The sequence below is a fragment of the Pseudorca crassidens genome, chromosome 5 (genome assembly GCF_039906515.1).
Source record: "Pseudorca crassidens isolate mPseCra1 chromosome 5, mPseCra1.hap1, whole genome shotgun sequence".
In the NCBI taxonomy this organism is placed as follows: Eukaryota; Metazoa; Chordata; class Mammalia; order Artiodactyla; family Delphinidae; genus Pseudorca; species Pseudorca crassidens.
In genome coordinates this window covers 54,410,743-54,428,360 of record NC_090300.1, presented here as the reverse complement: position 1 = coordinate 54,428,360, position 17,618 = coordinate 54,410,743, and the positions used below count along the sequence as shown (strand labels likewise).

The following is a 17,618-nucleotide window of genomic DNA, read 5'->3' as shown; positions in this document are numbered from 1 at the left end:
TAGAGGATCCATACATGCTTAAATCTCATTTAATGTTTCATATATTTTAATATTTAATAAACTGATTTTTTTAAAAAACCCTCAAACTCAATGTTATATACCAACTTTGAACACACTAGAAAATTGCAACTTCTCAAGGGGGAGTGAGGGTGGGGGAGGGATGGACTGGGAGTTTGGGATTAGCAGATGCAAACTATTATATATAGGAAGGATAAACAACAAGGTCCTACTGTATAGCACAGGGAACTCTATTCAATATCCAGTGATAAACCATAATGGAAAAGAATATGTACACATAGGTATAACTGAATCACTTTGCTGTACAGCAGAAATTAACACAACATTACAGTCAACTGTACTTCAATAAAGTAAATTAAAGCTGTGACAAAGTGAGAGAGAGGCATGGACATATATACACTACCAAACGTAAGGTAGATGGCTAGTGGGAAGCAGCCGCATAGCACAGGGAGATCAGCTTGGTGCTTTGTGATCGCCTGGAGGGGTGGGATAGGGAGGGTGGGAGGGAGGGAGATGCAAGAGATATGGGAACATATGTATATATATGACTGATTCATTTTGTTGTAAAGCAGAAACTAACACACCATTGTAAAGCAATTATACTCCAATAGAGATGTGAAAAAAAATTAATTAATTAAAAATAAAAGAAAACAGCAACTTTTCAATTTGTAATCTGGGTTACTCCATTCATGTGCAGAATGTCATTCAGTATGAATTTTCCACTGAAATTTTAAGGCATGCTTTTTAAGAGTAATTATTACCACTTACAATTACCTATCTGAGGAAATGTAGATTTCCTCTATCCTTTGGAACCAAAACAAAACAGAAAATTCATAAGATATTGAAGCTGATATGTGACTTTTTCTTTCAAAAATTCTAAATTTGTCTTCACTAAAATAGCCCCTTTGTTGTCATTGATTAACTTTATATCTAAATATTACATAGTTTAATTTTTTTAAGAGTGTAGTCATCCTTTGTTTCTTTATTTTTTTTGCGGTACACGGGCCTCTCACTGTTGTGGCCTCTCCCGTTGCGGAGCACGGGCTCTGGACACACAGGCTCAGCGGCCATGGCTCACGGGCCCAGCCGCTCCGCGTCATGTGGGATCTTCCCAGACCGGGTCGCGAACCCGCATCCCCTGCATCGGCGGGCGGACTCCCAACCACTGCGCCACCAGGGCAGCCCTGTTTCTTTTTTTTAAACTATTTATTTTATATTGGAGTATAGTTGATAAACAATGTTGTGTTAGTTTTGAGTGAACAGCAAAATGATACAGTTATAAATATACAAGTGTCTATTCTTTTTTCAAATTCTTTTCCCGTTTAGGTTGTTACATAATATTGAGTAGAGTTCCCTGTGCCCTACAGTAGGTCCTTGTTGGTTATCCATTTTAAATATAGCTGTGTGTACTACATATAATAGTTTAATTTATAAAAATAAATGTTTACTGATTTTAAAAGTCTAGTTTTTATTGAGGCTGTATATTGGCATCCTGAATAAAATTTCTGTTGGAGAAAGGGATTTTAGTGCTACAAATTATTAAGTTTCTTTTTTAAATCACATTTTAGAAGATGTTAGTAATCCCTACAAATTCTAATCGTCTATGATTCTTTAACAATAACTCGTCTTCAATTTTTTTATCACATTCAGTCAGCGACAAAGGTGAAAATGGTAGACATGTTAACACAAAAACCTGCCTAACGCCAGCAACCACTGTGGAGAGCAGGACAGGTGAGCAGGAACAGAAGTGGTTCTAGCCAGTGTCCGAACCTCAGGGTGTAGTCACATTTATGAGTCTCTACACCTCATACTTCCTTGAGAGTTCAAACTGACCAGTCCCTTGGCTTGTTGTAAGAATTACACAGGTTTATTCCTCTTCCATGGGTTGAGAGCTGAACGTTGGGCAAAACCCTTTGTTATAGAGCACACTAATAGGAAGTGTCTCGTTAATGCCGTTTTTGAATCCTACTATATTGTAGGTGCTTAAAGTATATTCCCCTGTGTAATAAATATGCAACTTAAAATCCCTCCTTTATCCCCTGGAATCATTCATAAGCAAATATTAGTGTCTGCTAACAAGCTCCTTTAATTGGAGGACCAAAGGCAGGTTTCTCTTCAGCCCTGGCTTAAGGTGCTCCTAAACTCTTCTTTCATGATTTAGAAGCTTTGGTTTTATCACCAAAGGTGATTGCCTTTCTTCTGTCTAGGAGTTTTCAGTTTAGAATTAAGAGGACTGGCTTTGAAGTCAGACGAATCTTGCTTTGGATCTTAGCTGTAACATTTAAAATAGGAATGAACTCTCTGAAACTCATTTTCCTTATTTGTTCAATGGGATCGTTAAAAACATGTACTTCATAGAGCTGTTTTGAATATTAAATGAGATGATACACATACAACCTCTGGGACAAAACGTTACGTAAGGTTGGCTTTGGCTATATTTTATGACCACGATTGTGATCATCGTATAGTCATCAGAGGCAGCCGGTGGCTTGAAAGCATTGTCTGGGATCATCCGTTTCCTTGCATTTGAAAAGCACTGTCTCTTCACCTGTTTTATCATCTTCCAGGAGGCTGGTTCTCGTTTTTCACATAAAAGTGTTCTCTGCAAGCAGTAAGAGAAGTCCATCCCTACACGTAAATACTTTTCAAGTCTCTGCTGCGTCGCATTTCCTAATGTCCCGTTGGCCAAAGCAGATCATATGGCCAAGCCCAGAGACAAGCAGAGGAAATGAACTCCACCTCTTCAGGTGGGAGGCTGCCACATATCGGCCCGTTTTTCCTTTTAGTCTACCACAAATAGTAAGCAATAAATAGATTCTCGTCATCTTGAGAAAAGACAGTCTTCTTTCTGTTGATAATAAAGCTGTGCTTACCTAAGCACTTAATCATTTCTAAGCCTTAGGAGGTGACTTTGATAGGTATCCTTTTTCCCATTTACAGGTGAAAATAACTGGCATTCGGAGAGTTAAAATGGCCGTGCCTGACTTGACATACTAAGTCAGCTTGGACAAGATTTTGAAGTCTTCTGATTGAGATCATGGTTCTTCCTAGAGTACTGGACTTAGCTTATTAAAATTACTCCCCTTTAACATTTGTGACAATTTGGTACCATTACTTTGTTTTTCACTATGACCCAGTGGTCATTAGTTTCCCAGTGAGCTTGATCCCTGTGCTCAATTCTCAAGACATAAGAATAATCCATTTACAAAACAGAAGATAAGCTTCTTATAACTTTGTAATCTAATTCTAGCCTCAGTTGTTGTTTTGTCCTTTTGAAAGCATCGTAACCCATCTCCTTCAATGAGCCGTATTGTAAGAGGTTGGACTGCTTATGAAGGGGTTAAATGTGTTCTCATGGTCATAATAAGTGCCTCCCTTTCAGTTTCACTGAGTAACTTAAGGCCATCCTTGCACTAGTCTTGAAATCTGGATGAACAGTAGCCCTGAAGGCCTGATAAATTTCACGCTCACTTACAAGGCCATATAAGATCAAGATCAAGATCAAGGTTATATATTAGAGCTACGTAACCATGATCCACAGTGGTTCCATAACTGTGTTTGGAATTTAAACAATTTAAACCTAAAACTCAAGTTACTTACATTCCTGCCCTCTCCTACCTTTGTTATTTATTTATTGGTTGAGAAGATTAATAATAATGTTTATTTTGTATTATATTTTATAACTTTCACATACTTCATTTAATTTTCACAGAAGATTGGGACATAGAATAATATGGATACTATTATAAAATCTGTATCTCCTTATAGATGAGAAAAATTAGGCTCCAAAAGGTAGGCTGCTTTCCTGAGATCATGCGGCCAGAAAGGAGTGGAGCTCAAGCTGAACGTGCACCCCACCTGCCACCCCTCATTTTCCTGACTTAAAGCATATGCTTTCTTCATTACCACGTTGCCTCAGTTTACCTTTGCAAAGCCATGGAGAACATGCTGACTTCATTCTGGTCTCCAGTACTGTTTGTTTTGGATTTAATTATATACTGAATCACACTGTTATTTAACTGTTTCATAAGTTCTTGTTTCCTTAATGATATGGTGAGCTTTTTTAGGCACTTTTTCCTCCTCTCTTTCTCCTGGCATCAGCCACCATCCCGTTGGGAACCTGAGGCAGGCAGCAAATACTTGTAGAACCAGCCCCGCTTCTCACTAAGAATGACCCAAGCTGAGTCTGTCCGGCGGCCGCTGGAAAATGACGGGTGTTTTACTGTCTCATGTGCTTGCCTCTTTAATCGAAAGCAGATGCCAGACTGCCCCAGAAACCCTCAGGTTTGTTTTCTCCCCTTTTATCTAGACTTCCCTAAAGTACATCTGCTCACATCCTATATTCATCCACGATTATCAGGCCCCGCGTGGTGGGTTTAAAATAGCTAACATGCACAATCGTCAGACATTTTGGAGGCCTGCTGCAGGACCCTGCAACAAGTTGAAGGGCTGTGAAGGTCAGTCTCTCCTTGGGCTTGCAGTGAAGGCCTAGGCAGTTTCTGGTAGCCGCAGGGAAGATTTCTTTGGTCAGCATGTGCCATCCCCTGCCCCCATCCCAGCCCCTCACTCCTCTCCTCCCCTCCTTTGTTAAGGCCACGTGCTGCTTCTTAGCTCAGCATCCCAAGCATACATTCTATTTTGAGACTACCTAGTCTTTGACTTAGTTAAGCCACGTCATATGTAACATACTGCGTTCTCCTAGGTTTGCAAACCTCCATTGCTTTTTACTAAAACTTATTTTTGGGTGGTCAGTAAATGTCAGCGTCTCACCACTCTCCTCCTCTGATTTTTACCAGTTCCTTTCAAGCTGTAAGGAATGCTGCTGTAAGTGGTTGGAACTTTATTAGGTATTCATTCTTTTATTCATATTTATTCACAGGCAGTTTGCTTGATGCTAGGATGTTATTTATAAAGAGCAAAAGCAGGCAGGATCCCTGTGTTGATAGTTTTTATGGATTGACAGGGAAGAGAGGCTTCAATCAAATGTTTAGATAGATAAGCGTGGATTGCCGTTCTGGTAGGCGCTGCAAAGGAAGAGACACGTGAAGATCCCTGGGGCTAGAACCACAGGCAGGCAGATCAGAGAACTTTGCTGGGGAAGGGATCCTGGAACTGAGATCTGAAGGCAGAAGAGAGCTTACAAGCCATGGAGAAGGGAGTCAAGTAAAAGGGCAATTATGACACAGTATGACCCATACCTCTGTTCTAGTACCAACAGATGTGTGTGCAGGTTTGGGAGTGGACAGGATATAGTGGGGAGACTTGACATTACCCGAGAGAATTAGGGAAAACATCCCTCAAGAGTGTCCATTAAACTCAGTCAGGAAGGATGAGTAGAAATTATGTGAAGAAGAGGAAGGGGAAAGAAGACACTCATGGGAGCCCACAGAAGGGCCCAGCAACGTAGAGACCAAGTAGCTGGAGGAGGTGAGGGTACAGACAGGGACACGCCATGAATGGTCTTTCAGGTAATGGCCGTGTAACATCTTACACGCAGAGATTCTTACTGCTGCATCTAAAACAGTTTTCCTGGGCTAGAAACTTTTTCCACCAACCTCAAGAATAAAATACTATGTAAAAGTCCAATTGATGTGTACATTTCAAAGTAAAATTATGAGGGACTTCCCTGGTGGTCCAGTGGTTAAGACTCCACACTCCCAGTGCAGGGCACCTGGGTTCAATCCCTAATCAGGGAACTAGATCCTGCGTGCTGCAACTAAGGCCCGGCGCAGCCAAATAAATACATAAATATTCTTAAAAAAAATTATGGGAGGACACACACACTCTTCACCAGTGATATCAGGTTCTCTTAAACAGGCCCAAGTTAGTGGACTCCAAATTGAAACTGGGAATGAGTGAAATCTGAATTAGGAAACTTACTCTGTAGGAGGGTTCTTTCTTTTCACATTCGTGGCACTACCACCTGTCCCCTTTCTTTTCATGTGTACTTTCCTGAAGGTGAGATGGGTACTCCTGCTTTGTGAACATCCTCAGATGGAGGGAACTTACCCCTGCTCCCTTTCCCATCTGACTTTCATCATCTTCCATCAGGGACTTCAATAAAAGGTGACTTCAAAGAAAATGAACCTAACAAATTTTAAATCGAAGAGGCTGTATTTTTTTTCTTTTCACTTTTCTTAATCTTCCCTATACCAGGTATGATCAGTGATAGGTACTTGATGGACATAGTACCCAGAGGCCTAGAGTGAGTTTTATCTTAATAGCTTGTCTACCTGAATCTCTTCCAGGTGAAAGGATGAGGAATTTTTTTTTTTCCTAGCAGGTTGCCTGCTATATTGGTTTGCTGTACAAACAGAAGACCCCCTTGGACTGCCAATGTGTTATCTTGTAAATTTTTTCTTTGTAGTCAAGGAAGAAAGTCAAGTTATATGGTAATTATGCTTGTTTGTTACCACAGAAGAAAAAACTTAAGAAAGAAATTATTGCATAGTTGATATAGATGGTGATGAAAAACAGAATCCTACTAAAGACACTGGATTTTCATGACAATATTTATTGTTCTAAAATAGGATGAAGAGGAAGAAATCAAACAAGAAATTAACATGTTGAAGAAATATTCTCATCACCGGAATATTGCTACATACTATGGTGCTTTTATCAAAAAGAACCCACCAGGCATGGATGACCAACTTTGGGTATGTAGTGCTGCCCAAATTTGCTTTTCTTACATAGAAAACACCCAGGACTGAATATGCATTTCTCTATCCTCATTACTGAAATGCATTTCTCTATCCTCATTACTAGGTTCAGTTGTTCTTTGAAATCCTTTACTCCATGATATCCATAAATTGTGTTTTCGACGTTTTCTCCCATTTCCTTGAATAACTCTCTATCTCCTATCCCTTAATGTGGACCGTCCCTAAAGCTAGTTGTTAGGTTCTCTGTTTTTTTTCCCACTAATGACTACCTTTATTGAGTTTTTATTATACTTTAGGTACCATGCTGTTTGCTTTTAATGAATCTCATCATTTATTCCAGCTCTTTGAGGTAGACATTATTATTAGCTTCATTTTTTTGTATGACAAAACTAAGGTTTACAGAGAAGTAAACTCATGTCCTGTATCTTGGCTTAAACATCTTTGCTGCACGCAGTTTCGCCACAAGCAGTTTCGCCACAAAACTCATTGTCCATAGACAGTTTTGCTGTAAAAGATAAAATAATGAATATAAAATAAAGGACAAAAGGAAACATGAAAAACTAATAACAATTTTTAAAAGATTTTACTGTGAAAAATGAAAGTTCAAAAAATATTTGAATATGTTTAAAAATGTGTGTAGATCTATGGTTATAGTTGTATTCAGGTATATTTTAGAGAAAGCTGGTATTGAATTCAGGTATATTTTAAAGACTTTTTTGATGTCCGTCATTAAAGATTCAGGATCTAATATTGAATGTAAGTTCTTTACAATATAAAAAATACAGAAAATGCAATAATCAAAGTAAAAAATGCAAATAGCTAATTTAAGAAATATATGATGAGAAGGAATTTAGTAGCCTTTAGAGATGAAAAGTTTTTATAAATCAATAAGAAAATATGTGAAATGATTAATAGAAAGATTGAGTTAAGACAAGGCAGCAATTAACAAAGTAATAAATATCAATTACCAATAAAGTGTAATCTTACTGACAATATAAATGCAAAAGAAAACAAGAATTAGATACCACTTCTTACCCAGGAGACTGGCAAAGGTTTTTTTTAATGATATACTCAGAATGGACATTCACGCCCCCTGCTTGAAATGAATGTTGGTACAACTTTACACAAGGACAGTTGGAACACACACACACACACACAGAGATATCTATATCTGTATCTATATCTATATTTAATCTCCCAAAGAAAATGCCTTACTTTTGACCCAGTATTTTCACACACAGGAATGTATCCTAAATGAATATTTGGGTAACTACATAAAAATATGTGTAGATGCTAACTAATAGGGAATCACTTAAGTAAATCCATTAAGGGACAATATTCAGCCAGTTAAAATGATGTAGATCTATGTTTACAAATGGATGAACGTGAACGATTATAGTAAGCATTTTTAAAAGCTTTTTTAGAGGCTATGATTAGATATAGTACATTTTCTTTTTTTGTGTCAAAAAAAGAAAGAAAAAGGAAAAAAATATATATATATACATATATTAACATGACGGGGGTGTCTAGAATAATGTACGCCAATAATGTTGAAGATATTTGTTTCTGGGTAGTAATTTCAGTAATTTAATTTTGGAAACTTTTTTCATGTCTTTCTTAATTGCTTCTCATTGGGCTATCTTTGCTCCTCATATAGACAGGCTCTGAGGACAAGGAATGTGTCTTTTGCATCTCAGTGTCTTCCTCAACACTAGGAAGGGGCTGGGCATGTGATGCTGACAAAATAGTTGTTTTATGAATGAAAGTGATATTATTGGTACAAACTTGGTTGCTATGATTATGATTATTACTACTACTATTACTGGTTCAAACCAATAATTGCTACAGATACTTGTGAGAGTTCAGTTTCCCTGTGGCCTGCATGTTCAGCAGAATACGATGAGATGGCACCAGTTTAAATATCTCTGTGTTCCCAAAGGACTTTTATACTGCCAGGAATCTAACATTTTAGCAATGACCCCTGCCTTACTTCAAGCTGCAGCAGATGACAAGAGGAGAATGATAGCTATTTTGATACTGTCTGCAGAAGCATTTTCTGGTTTGGTCAGAGCTATGGCTCCAGATTAAAAGAAAGCATTAATACAGCTTTGGAATCACCTCTGGCTTATCACTTGAGGTAGTACAACCATTTCCAGATGAGTCACACATAACTATTAATATCATTCCTTTTGTGAGATGGGCCAGACAGGATAGTTTTCTTATTAGGCTGAACTATTAAAATTTAGGTATATATATTACAAATCATTGGCTGAGGAAGGAGAGGAGTGGTCAAGCAGGGCTTGACTTTTTTTCACCTTTTTCCTAATGCTGAGATTTTCTTAAGCTGGAAAGAAAATTAGTTGTCATTTATTTTACAGTGAAGCTAACTGTCTTTCTCAGAGCCTCCGAGCTCATTAATGGATGGACACATGACAAGAATGCAGATGTCTTGAAATGTGACAGTTTAGCTTGGCCTGAAGTTCTGCAAAAGGCACTGGAAGTTTTGGGGTTTTTTAATTTTTTTTTTTTTTTAATGAGCAAAATCTGCAGTCCATTTTCAGACTGGCACTGGAAGAAAGAAGCAAGCCTGTTTGCATCTGCATGGCACAAACAGGAGCTTTTATGCTCTGGAAACAAGTCACTGCCCACCATTTCGCACCCTGGCCAGTGGCTCTTCCCGTGGAGATGGCTGTGGTTGCTGGGAGCTAGGAGCCTGCATGAGTATGTGTTCATTTATTCATCCATTCATTCATCCATCCGACAAATATATATCAAGCACTTGCGAGACGCAAGGCACTCTTACGGACACTTATGATATATCAGTGAACAAAAGTGATAAAAGCCCCTACCTGCATGCAGCTTACATTCTTGCTACAGACCACAAACAATGAACATAATAAGTCAGAAAGCTACTCAGCATGCTGGAGGAGGATAAATGCCTGGAAGAGCAGGGAACGACTAATGAGGATTGCGGGTAGGTGCTGCAGTGGCCAGGGGAAGCCCCATTGTAGATACCTGGAGGAAGGGCATTCCAGGCCCAGTGTTTTCCGGGAATAACAGTGAGGCCAGTGTGACTGGAAGATGTGGGAATGAGACCTGGGGCCAGATCAGGCAGGGCCTTACAGGACATTGGCAGGATGTCAGCTTTTACTCTGAGTGAGCTGGGGGCCACTGGAGGGTTTTGAAGATGAAGGGATGGAATCTGACCCATAGAGTGAAGGGGTCCCTCTGGTTGCTGGGTTGAGACTAGACCAGATGGGGGCCAGAGGGGGAGCAGGAAGGCCAATGAGGAGACTGTTTCAGCAAGCTGATCCCCTTCCTGAAGTTCACAAAGGGGCATCTACAAGTAGTGATCACTTCCAAACCTGTGCCACGGGGGGAGGAACTCTGCCTTCACATTCCATTTTCCCCACCTGCAGTCAAATGCTGGTGGCAGAATGCAGCAATTTTATGCCCCACATTCTGCTTGGTAGACAGAGAGCATCCCTCTTGTCAGATGTGTGCCCATGCAGAGGACTCTTCTGACTGTCCCCACTAGAAATGGTCCATTAGCTTCATGTCACTGGGGATAAAAATACAAAGCTATGAAATGCCTCATGGGTACAAGAGCATCATTTCTTTTTCTAGTTGTTCTTCTTCTATTTGATGGCAAACTAAGGAGGAACTTAGAAAATTAAAGGCAGAACAGAAACATAATAGTTAGCAAATTAACACCAGATCACAATATTGATGGGAACTTGGTTATAGAATATATTAGTGTGTACTTGTTCCAAGACCTCTGACTCACTAAATTTGGGCCATTCTGTGTTAATAACAATGGCAAGTAATATTTAGCACCTACCTACCATGTGCCAAGTCCTGTATTTGTTTGCATTGTCATATTATTTCATTAGGTCTTCACAGTCCCTCTACAAATTAGATATTCTCATTATCCCCACTTTACAGATGAGGAAATTAGCCTCAGAGCAGTTAAGAAGTTTGCTTAAGGATTCACAACTAGTGAGTGATGAAGCCAGTGTATTAGCTAACCCCAAGGTGCCTCATGCTAGAATCAAGCCCCTGAACCCTACATTCTTCTCCTTTTTGTTGTGAAAAATAGTTCCAATAGTTGGGAAAATAGTTTCAGAGGTTGGTGTTCCAAATAGGACTGAAGCTTTGCCTTTACACAAATCTATTTTGAGTTCACCGTTCATCTTCATTTGTCAGTTTCCCCAGCTTTCAAAGAGGACAGCAAGACATGCTAGCTGCTAGGAAGACAGTATTTCTTAAGTCTAAGAAATATACTTTGAAAAGCACATTAAACCTTTTGGGAGTGTTTTAGCAAATAGTTGCAAAGGTCACAGAGAGTTGACTCTTTGGGCTAATGGCGTTCTGTTAGGATTACATTTATATAAAAATATTATTATGGATTGTGTAGAGACAGAGCCTGTAGCAACCAAGCGCAGCACTCTCTAACATTTATTCCCAGTTTTCAGGTGACAGGAACTATTTCCCAGGTATTTCTTTTGCTGTGGCTGGAGGACAGAGGTTTGCACATAGGCCACCAACCAATATATGTGCTGTTTCAGGTGTCTGATTGAATTATAATCTGTGTGAATTCTATCAGTCTTGTCATAGAGATAAACTGTTGTTTAGTACCAGCTCTTTGTGGAAATACAACTACTTCTGATAATGGCCAAGTAATTCTCCCTTATCAACTGCTCAGGGCCTGATCCGGAAATCAAAAAAGGGAGCTCTTTCAATAAAGATTCCGATCTCTCCGAAACAAGGCGAACCCTGACACACAGCATGGCCATCTCATTCTGCTGCATCTCAGCAAAGAGAGGCTCTCCACTTTGCTGCGCCATTCAGACACCGGGAGTGAGAAGGCCTGTCTATTAAATGGGTTAATTTCCTAAAGTTAGAAAGCGAAATCACACGTTTTGCTACCTTTTTTTGATACCACCTCAACAATCACGGCTCTAGACTACCTTATAAAAGGAAAAACATTTCTGATTAGCTTCCAAAATGTAGGTTGGTCAAGTGACATAGCAGATTATTATACTGAGATGACTCAATAAGCCATTTATTAGACTGTATCCTTGAAGACTTGTAGAGCTAAGCATTAAGAAATTATGTTGTGTGCATTTAGGGGAAACATGCTAGCAGCTGCCTGAGACCTGGCCTGGAGTCCAGAGACCTGGAGTCTCACCTTGAGCAGAGGCAGCATCACTGTCATTGGTTTCTTTCTCATAAAAATGATAAATTTGGACAAGGTCTGAGTTTTCAAACTGGCGACGCCGAGACTAATTGCTGCCCAGGTAAATGGGTTTAGTTTGGCCCACATAAGGTGGTGGTGCTTTAATGATGCCAACGTTAGAAGAAAGTACAGCAGGGCTTCCCTGGTGGCGCAGTGGTTGAGAGTCCACCTGCCGATGCAGGGGACATGGGTTCGTGCCCCGGTCTAGGAAGATCCCACATGCCACAGAGCGCCTGGGCCCGTGAGCCATGGCCGCTGAGCCTGCGCGTCCGGAGCCTGTGCTCCGCAACGGGAGAGGCCACGACAGTGAGAGGCCCGCGTACCGCAAAAAAAAAAAAAAAAAAAAAGTACAGCAGTTCCACACAAAAGTCCGGATTCCTTGAAAGGTTTTGAAAAATCAGATGATCTGGAACTCTTGGGCCTGAAGTCCTGAATATCAGCAGCATGTTAGAGCAGTAGCTCGGCTGCCTAGAGGGCACGCGCCCACTCCAATTGCACAAGAGGCCCGTCACTGCCTGCTGTCTTCCATGCACGCTCCACTTCATGCACTGACATTGCTTGTCCACGCCCCATGTAAGGTCATCTGGAAATGAGATCCTGGGATGAACCAAGATGTCTTTCAATCACCAATGGGGGATCCTTTCTAGAATCTGCAGTGATGTTGGCCACAGCCCCCGAAATCCAAGTTTCTTATAGTTTGGATTTACATTGCTGTAGCATCTTGGTTTGGCAAAAAGCATGCCTACTAACATTTTTGGTTGTCTTAAGATTGAAATGTAAAGTGCTGCAGTTAGTACCATTAAAAACCCAACCACCTGTAGCTGAGTCTCCTGAACAGTTCATTGAAATTTACTCTTTTCTTAGTTCTATGCATCAGAAATGAGGCTTTCATAGGACAGAGGGGGTTAATTAGTGTTTTATAATTTTATTACTAAAGAAGTCTCTTCCTTCATATATACAGCCTAGGTCACTTGTCTGGAGAAGTGATTGATTCTTACTATTTGTGAGTAGAAATTTGTAAGGCTGAATTTGGTGAATATAGAAGCGTGCCTGAAATAGTAGGAGGAGGGATTGTAAACAGTCTCCCAGTCTTGGAGCTGCCCCATTGCATGTGTAGCTGCCCCAAAGCTACACCTGATTTACTACTTTGCAACTGGGCTTGAGTTCAGCTTTAATGGAATCATTTTTATGAATTAATGGGTGATTAATTCTTGTCACAGGACAAGAATGTGAAAATGATTTCTTCTTTTATCCCAATGAATTTCATTTGAACTGTGCTTAAACTGCTTTTCACCTTAGCAAAAGGAAGACTTTATATATGCTTACAATTACTCTGCTAATGGTCTCTACAACTCTCTGGTTCCTATTCTAGATTAATTTTGAGCCAAAGTCAATATTCCTGTTTGTGTTGCACTACTCAAAATTCTCATCTACCAAGTTTCTTAGTCCTAAGTCCTCTAAAGCCAGTGTTGCTTTTACTTTTCCTATTTTTAACTTTCCTGAAAACTTGCTCCCCTATCCCCACCCCAAATTCTTCTAAAACTAGCCTTTAAGGTTAGTTTCTATGATTGAGTCCATGACTCAAGTGGACATGTGGTGATTTATCCCTAACAGGAAATACCCTCCAGAAGGTCTTGCATGCATACTGAGAAATTGGAGCACCAGGTACCAAATCCAAGACGTAGCTAACTTCTCTTTCTTTGCTGTCATGCTGACTCTAAGATGGCTCTCTCCTTAGACATGGGCGACTACTGAGCATTTCTAGTTGTCCTTTGAGCAGGCTTCTTGCTAAGAATACCAGCTGGCTTAGGAGATTCAAACTGTGATTGTCATTCTCAACATATAAAGTTGTTCATATCCAGAAACTTTATTGACAAAACCTGAGACTTCACATCCTTGGGGCTCATCTTTTTATGTTAGGAAGACTTAGGATTTGTGGTTGTAAGCATTCTGTTTTCAAGTCCAAGAATATAATTCAGAAGCCAAAGGAGTTTTTGTTTCCCCAAATACATGCTAGTTTAAAAATGAATGCAAGGGACTTGCCTGGTGGCGCAGTGGTTAAGAATCAGCCTACCAATGCAGGGGACACGGGTTCGATCCCTGGTCTCGGAAGATCCCACATGCCGTGGAGCAACTAAGCCCGTGTGCAACAAATACTGAGCCTGCACTTTAGAGCCCACGAGCCACAACTACTGAGCCCAAGTGCCACAACTACTGAAACCCGTGCACCGAGAGCCTGTGCTCTGCAACAAGAGAAGCCACTGCATTGAGAAGCCCGCACACGGCAAGGAAGAGTAGCCCCTGCTCACCACAACTAGAGAAAGCCCGCGTGCAGCAACAAAGACCTAACGCAGCCAAAAATAAATAAATAAAAATAAACAAATAAATAAAATTTTTAAAAATTAATAAAAATGAATGCAAAAGCCAGTATAGGTTGCTTTTCCAAATTTGAAATTCCCCACAGTTTTGCTTTACCTTTGCATCAGTTAACTGAAATGATAAATGTATACCCACCAATTTTTGTACTTCCATGCACACATTTTGTATTGTGCAACTTAAACTACCTTTGGCAAATGAAGCAGCATTCTGTAACAAAGTACTGAGTTTGGGTTTTGTTAACACCTTCATAAATCATGCAGATGGGATCTTTGGCTATTCCCAGCTACACATGATAAAAATATCTTGTGCCTTGCTGATGTTTCTGGACCTTCAAGGTCAATAGGCTGATCCTTTGCAGACTTGTGAATTCTTGGAAGTTTATCTTTCCTCTCCTTTTCTTAGATTGCCCCTGCAATTGCTTGGTGCAGACTTCTTTCATCTTAGGTCGACCTTCATCCTCCCTCTCCCTCCTCTCCCTCACCCCTGTCTCCCACCCCTCCTTTTACTATAAAAGAGAAGGAATCTGTTAGTAGTCATTTTTCCTGTGGGTGACTGACTAGTGACATTTGGGGGGAATATGTTCTTGTCAAGATATTCTAGGCTAGTCCTGCAGTTTTAAAATACCTTAAAGCTTTCTTGCTTGTTATAGGAACTTAAAACCAATTAACTAGCACGTGAGTGAATGCTATAGGGACCCCAGAAATCATCCTAAGCCTCTTAGGCTGGCTCTGCGAATAAACCTTTTTAAATTCTTTCAGAGGTGACTTGCGTTGGAGAAAGCAAGTTAGAAGTGACCGCATCTGCTGATTCCAAACCCATGCCCCTCCCGGTTAGGGGGTGACCTCAGGGAAGGCTCACATAGTGCTTCTGGGACTCCTTCTGGGATCAGCTGAGGCCAAAGGCTCTTTTCTTTTCTTTTCTTTTCTTTTATTAATTTTTATTTGAGTATAGTTGCTTTACAATGTTGTGTTGGTTTCTCTTGTGCAGCAAAGTGAATCACGTATACATAAACATAGATCCCCTCTTTTTTTGGATTTCCTTCCCATGTAGGTCACCACAGAGCACTGAGTAGAGTTCCCTGTGCTATACAGTAGGTTCTCATTAGTTATCTCTTTTATACATAGTAGTGTATATGTGTCAATTCCAGTTTACCAATCAAAGACCCTTTTCTTAAATACCGTCCTGAAGGAGGGGGAAAGCACAGGAGGGCATAATAAGTACCCCCTTACCCCACAACCTCTAAGAGAAAACATCCTTCTCATCAGACAAAAGTATGTGATAAACAACCATGCAAATTGTGAAATATGTTAGAAGCCTTTGTTTTTAAAAATTAACCATTTTAATTTAGATAGAAATAACTACCCACATTCAACAATCCAGGCAAGCTTTTCCCTAACAGTTGGGTTGCACTACACACTGTGCTGCTTTTTAAATATTTCCACCTTGACAAGGTTCCAGGTCCAGCCCAGGTCCAGCCCCCATCGTGCCTGAGCACAGTTCTGTCCTCACTTTAACTTAACCTTCATCCTTTCTTCCCAAGTGACATGCATGTGTATTTTCATTTTCTGACCCAGTTGTGTAGGTGATATTGAATGAGAATTTCAAATATAAGATTCTCTTTAAACCTCTTACACCTTCTTCCAACTCTCCAAATAAAAAGATCCAGTGTTTTAGGATGCACTGCTGTGTCTCCTTGCTGTGTGATACAAGCTTGAAAAAAAGACATGTGTCCTTGGTACTCTTTCATTAACAGAAGTTTTAGAAACACATGTGCACCGTGCCCTTTATAGGTGCTCTTTCAGCCATTTCCTCACCATCCAAGTGAAGTGGACCTTGGGGAGCTATTAATGCTATCTTCCAAGCTGGAAACTTTTTTTTTAATAAATGCAAACAGACCAAAGAATGGATAAGTAATAGAGTTTGAGATTTCTGGCTACCAGAAGCTTTCCATTCTGTAGAACACAGTGTTCACATCACATATATAAGGCTGATGCTTTTATTTTGTTTTAATAGTGATGGTGGCGGGGTGCTGAGCCCAGCGGAGTTAGGGAACATGCCCAAGTTCATACAGTTAGTACTCGAGAACGCATGATGCTTTCAACCCTGCCCTAGTTACTTAACGAGTATACATACCATGGATAAGGCTGCAGACCATAACTAACTAACCTGCATTTCCAAATAAATAAAGAAAAGGGAATTGAGGAGAAGGAGAATTAATGAAACAATAAGTGCAAATCACTCAGCCCAGTGTCTGGCACATGGTAACTTCTCAGTAAATGTTAGCAAGCATTGTTGCCCCAGTGTCAACTCTTTGAGGACTTTCTTTCAGAAAGAATATTAATGATGCATTATTTCTTGCCTGTGAGATGTGAAGTTATTGACTTATCACTGCTGGGCTTGGCATGTTGAGCCCTGTTTCTGTTTATTAATGTGATGAGGTTACTTGTGGTGAGGGAGTGTCCCCGCTGTGTGGTGGCAGTAATTATCAGTGTTGCTGTGAGGCTGCAGGAGCCGATTGCTAGCAAAGGCTGGTTTCTTTCTTTCTTTTTCTTTAAAAAAAAATCCCATTACATAATTTAACAATCATTTTGTTCCGTAGTGAGATGAAAAGAACTTAGCAGCCTTCAGCTGGAGCTGAATGGAGAAGCAAATTATAGAAACCACTGACATTAGTGCCTGGCTAGAGCAGGATTGTTTCCTACTGAATATTTGAAAGTATTTTGTCCAATCTAATTTTGAAAGACCGGAGTCACTGGGCTTCCACTGCTTTCCTTGGGAATTATAGTTATGTGGCTAATAGAACTCAATGGTGGGACATTTTCTCCAGCTGATACAGGAGCAATGGATGCATTTGTAGGAGGTCTGGTCACTGTGTTTTTCAAGGTAGGATTTGGAGAAGGGGCACAAACATGTTTTGCGCACCTGAGAAAATGTTCTTTTCTTTCTACCCAAAGATATTTCTTTGGTCCATCCTGCTGCTGTTAAACCACAATTTACATAACTGAGATTTTCTTTAACTTTGTATTTATAGAGAATCCCCAAAATACACAAAAGTAGACAGAACAGTATAATGTGCCCAAAACTAGCCCCAACAGTCATCAAACCAGTAGTCAATCCTGCCCCATCTACACAGCCATCTACTTCCTCCCTTCTATTATTTTGAAACAAATCTCATCATCTTTAAAAAAAAAAAATTCGGGTAAAATACACACAGCTTGAAATTTACCATTTTAATAATTTTAAGGTGTATAATTCAGTGGGATTAAGTACACAGTGTTGTGCAAACATCACCTCTGTCTAGTTCTAGAACTTTTTCATCACCC

The 17,618-nt window shown here is 40.0% G+C and overlaps 1 protein-coding gene across 7 annotated transcripts in view; it reads left to right on the top strand.

The window, feature by feature from the left end:
* Positions 1-17,618, top strand: part of TNIK (TRAF2 and NCK interacting kinase) — a 423,010-nt gene that overhangs the window by 259,146 nt on the left and 146,246 nt on the right. For all 7 annotated transcript variants that reach the window (XM_067738026.1, XM_067738024.1, XM_067738023.1 and 4 more), the window contains exon 4: positions 6,549-6,674. In XM_067738026.1, coding sequence (XP_067594127.1) covers positions 6,549-6,674 — 126 coding nt within the window. The remainder of the gene's footprint in view (positions 1-6,548; positions 6,675-17,618) is intronic.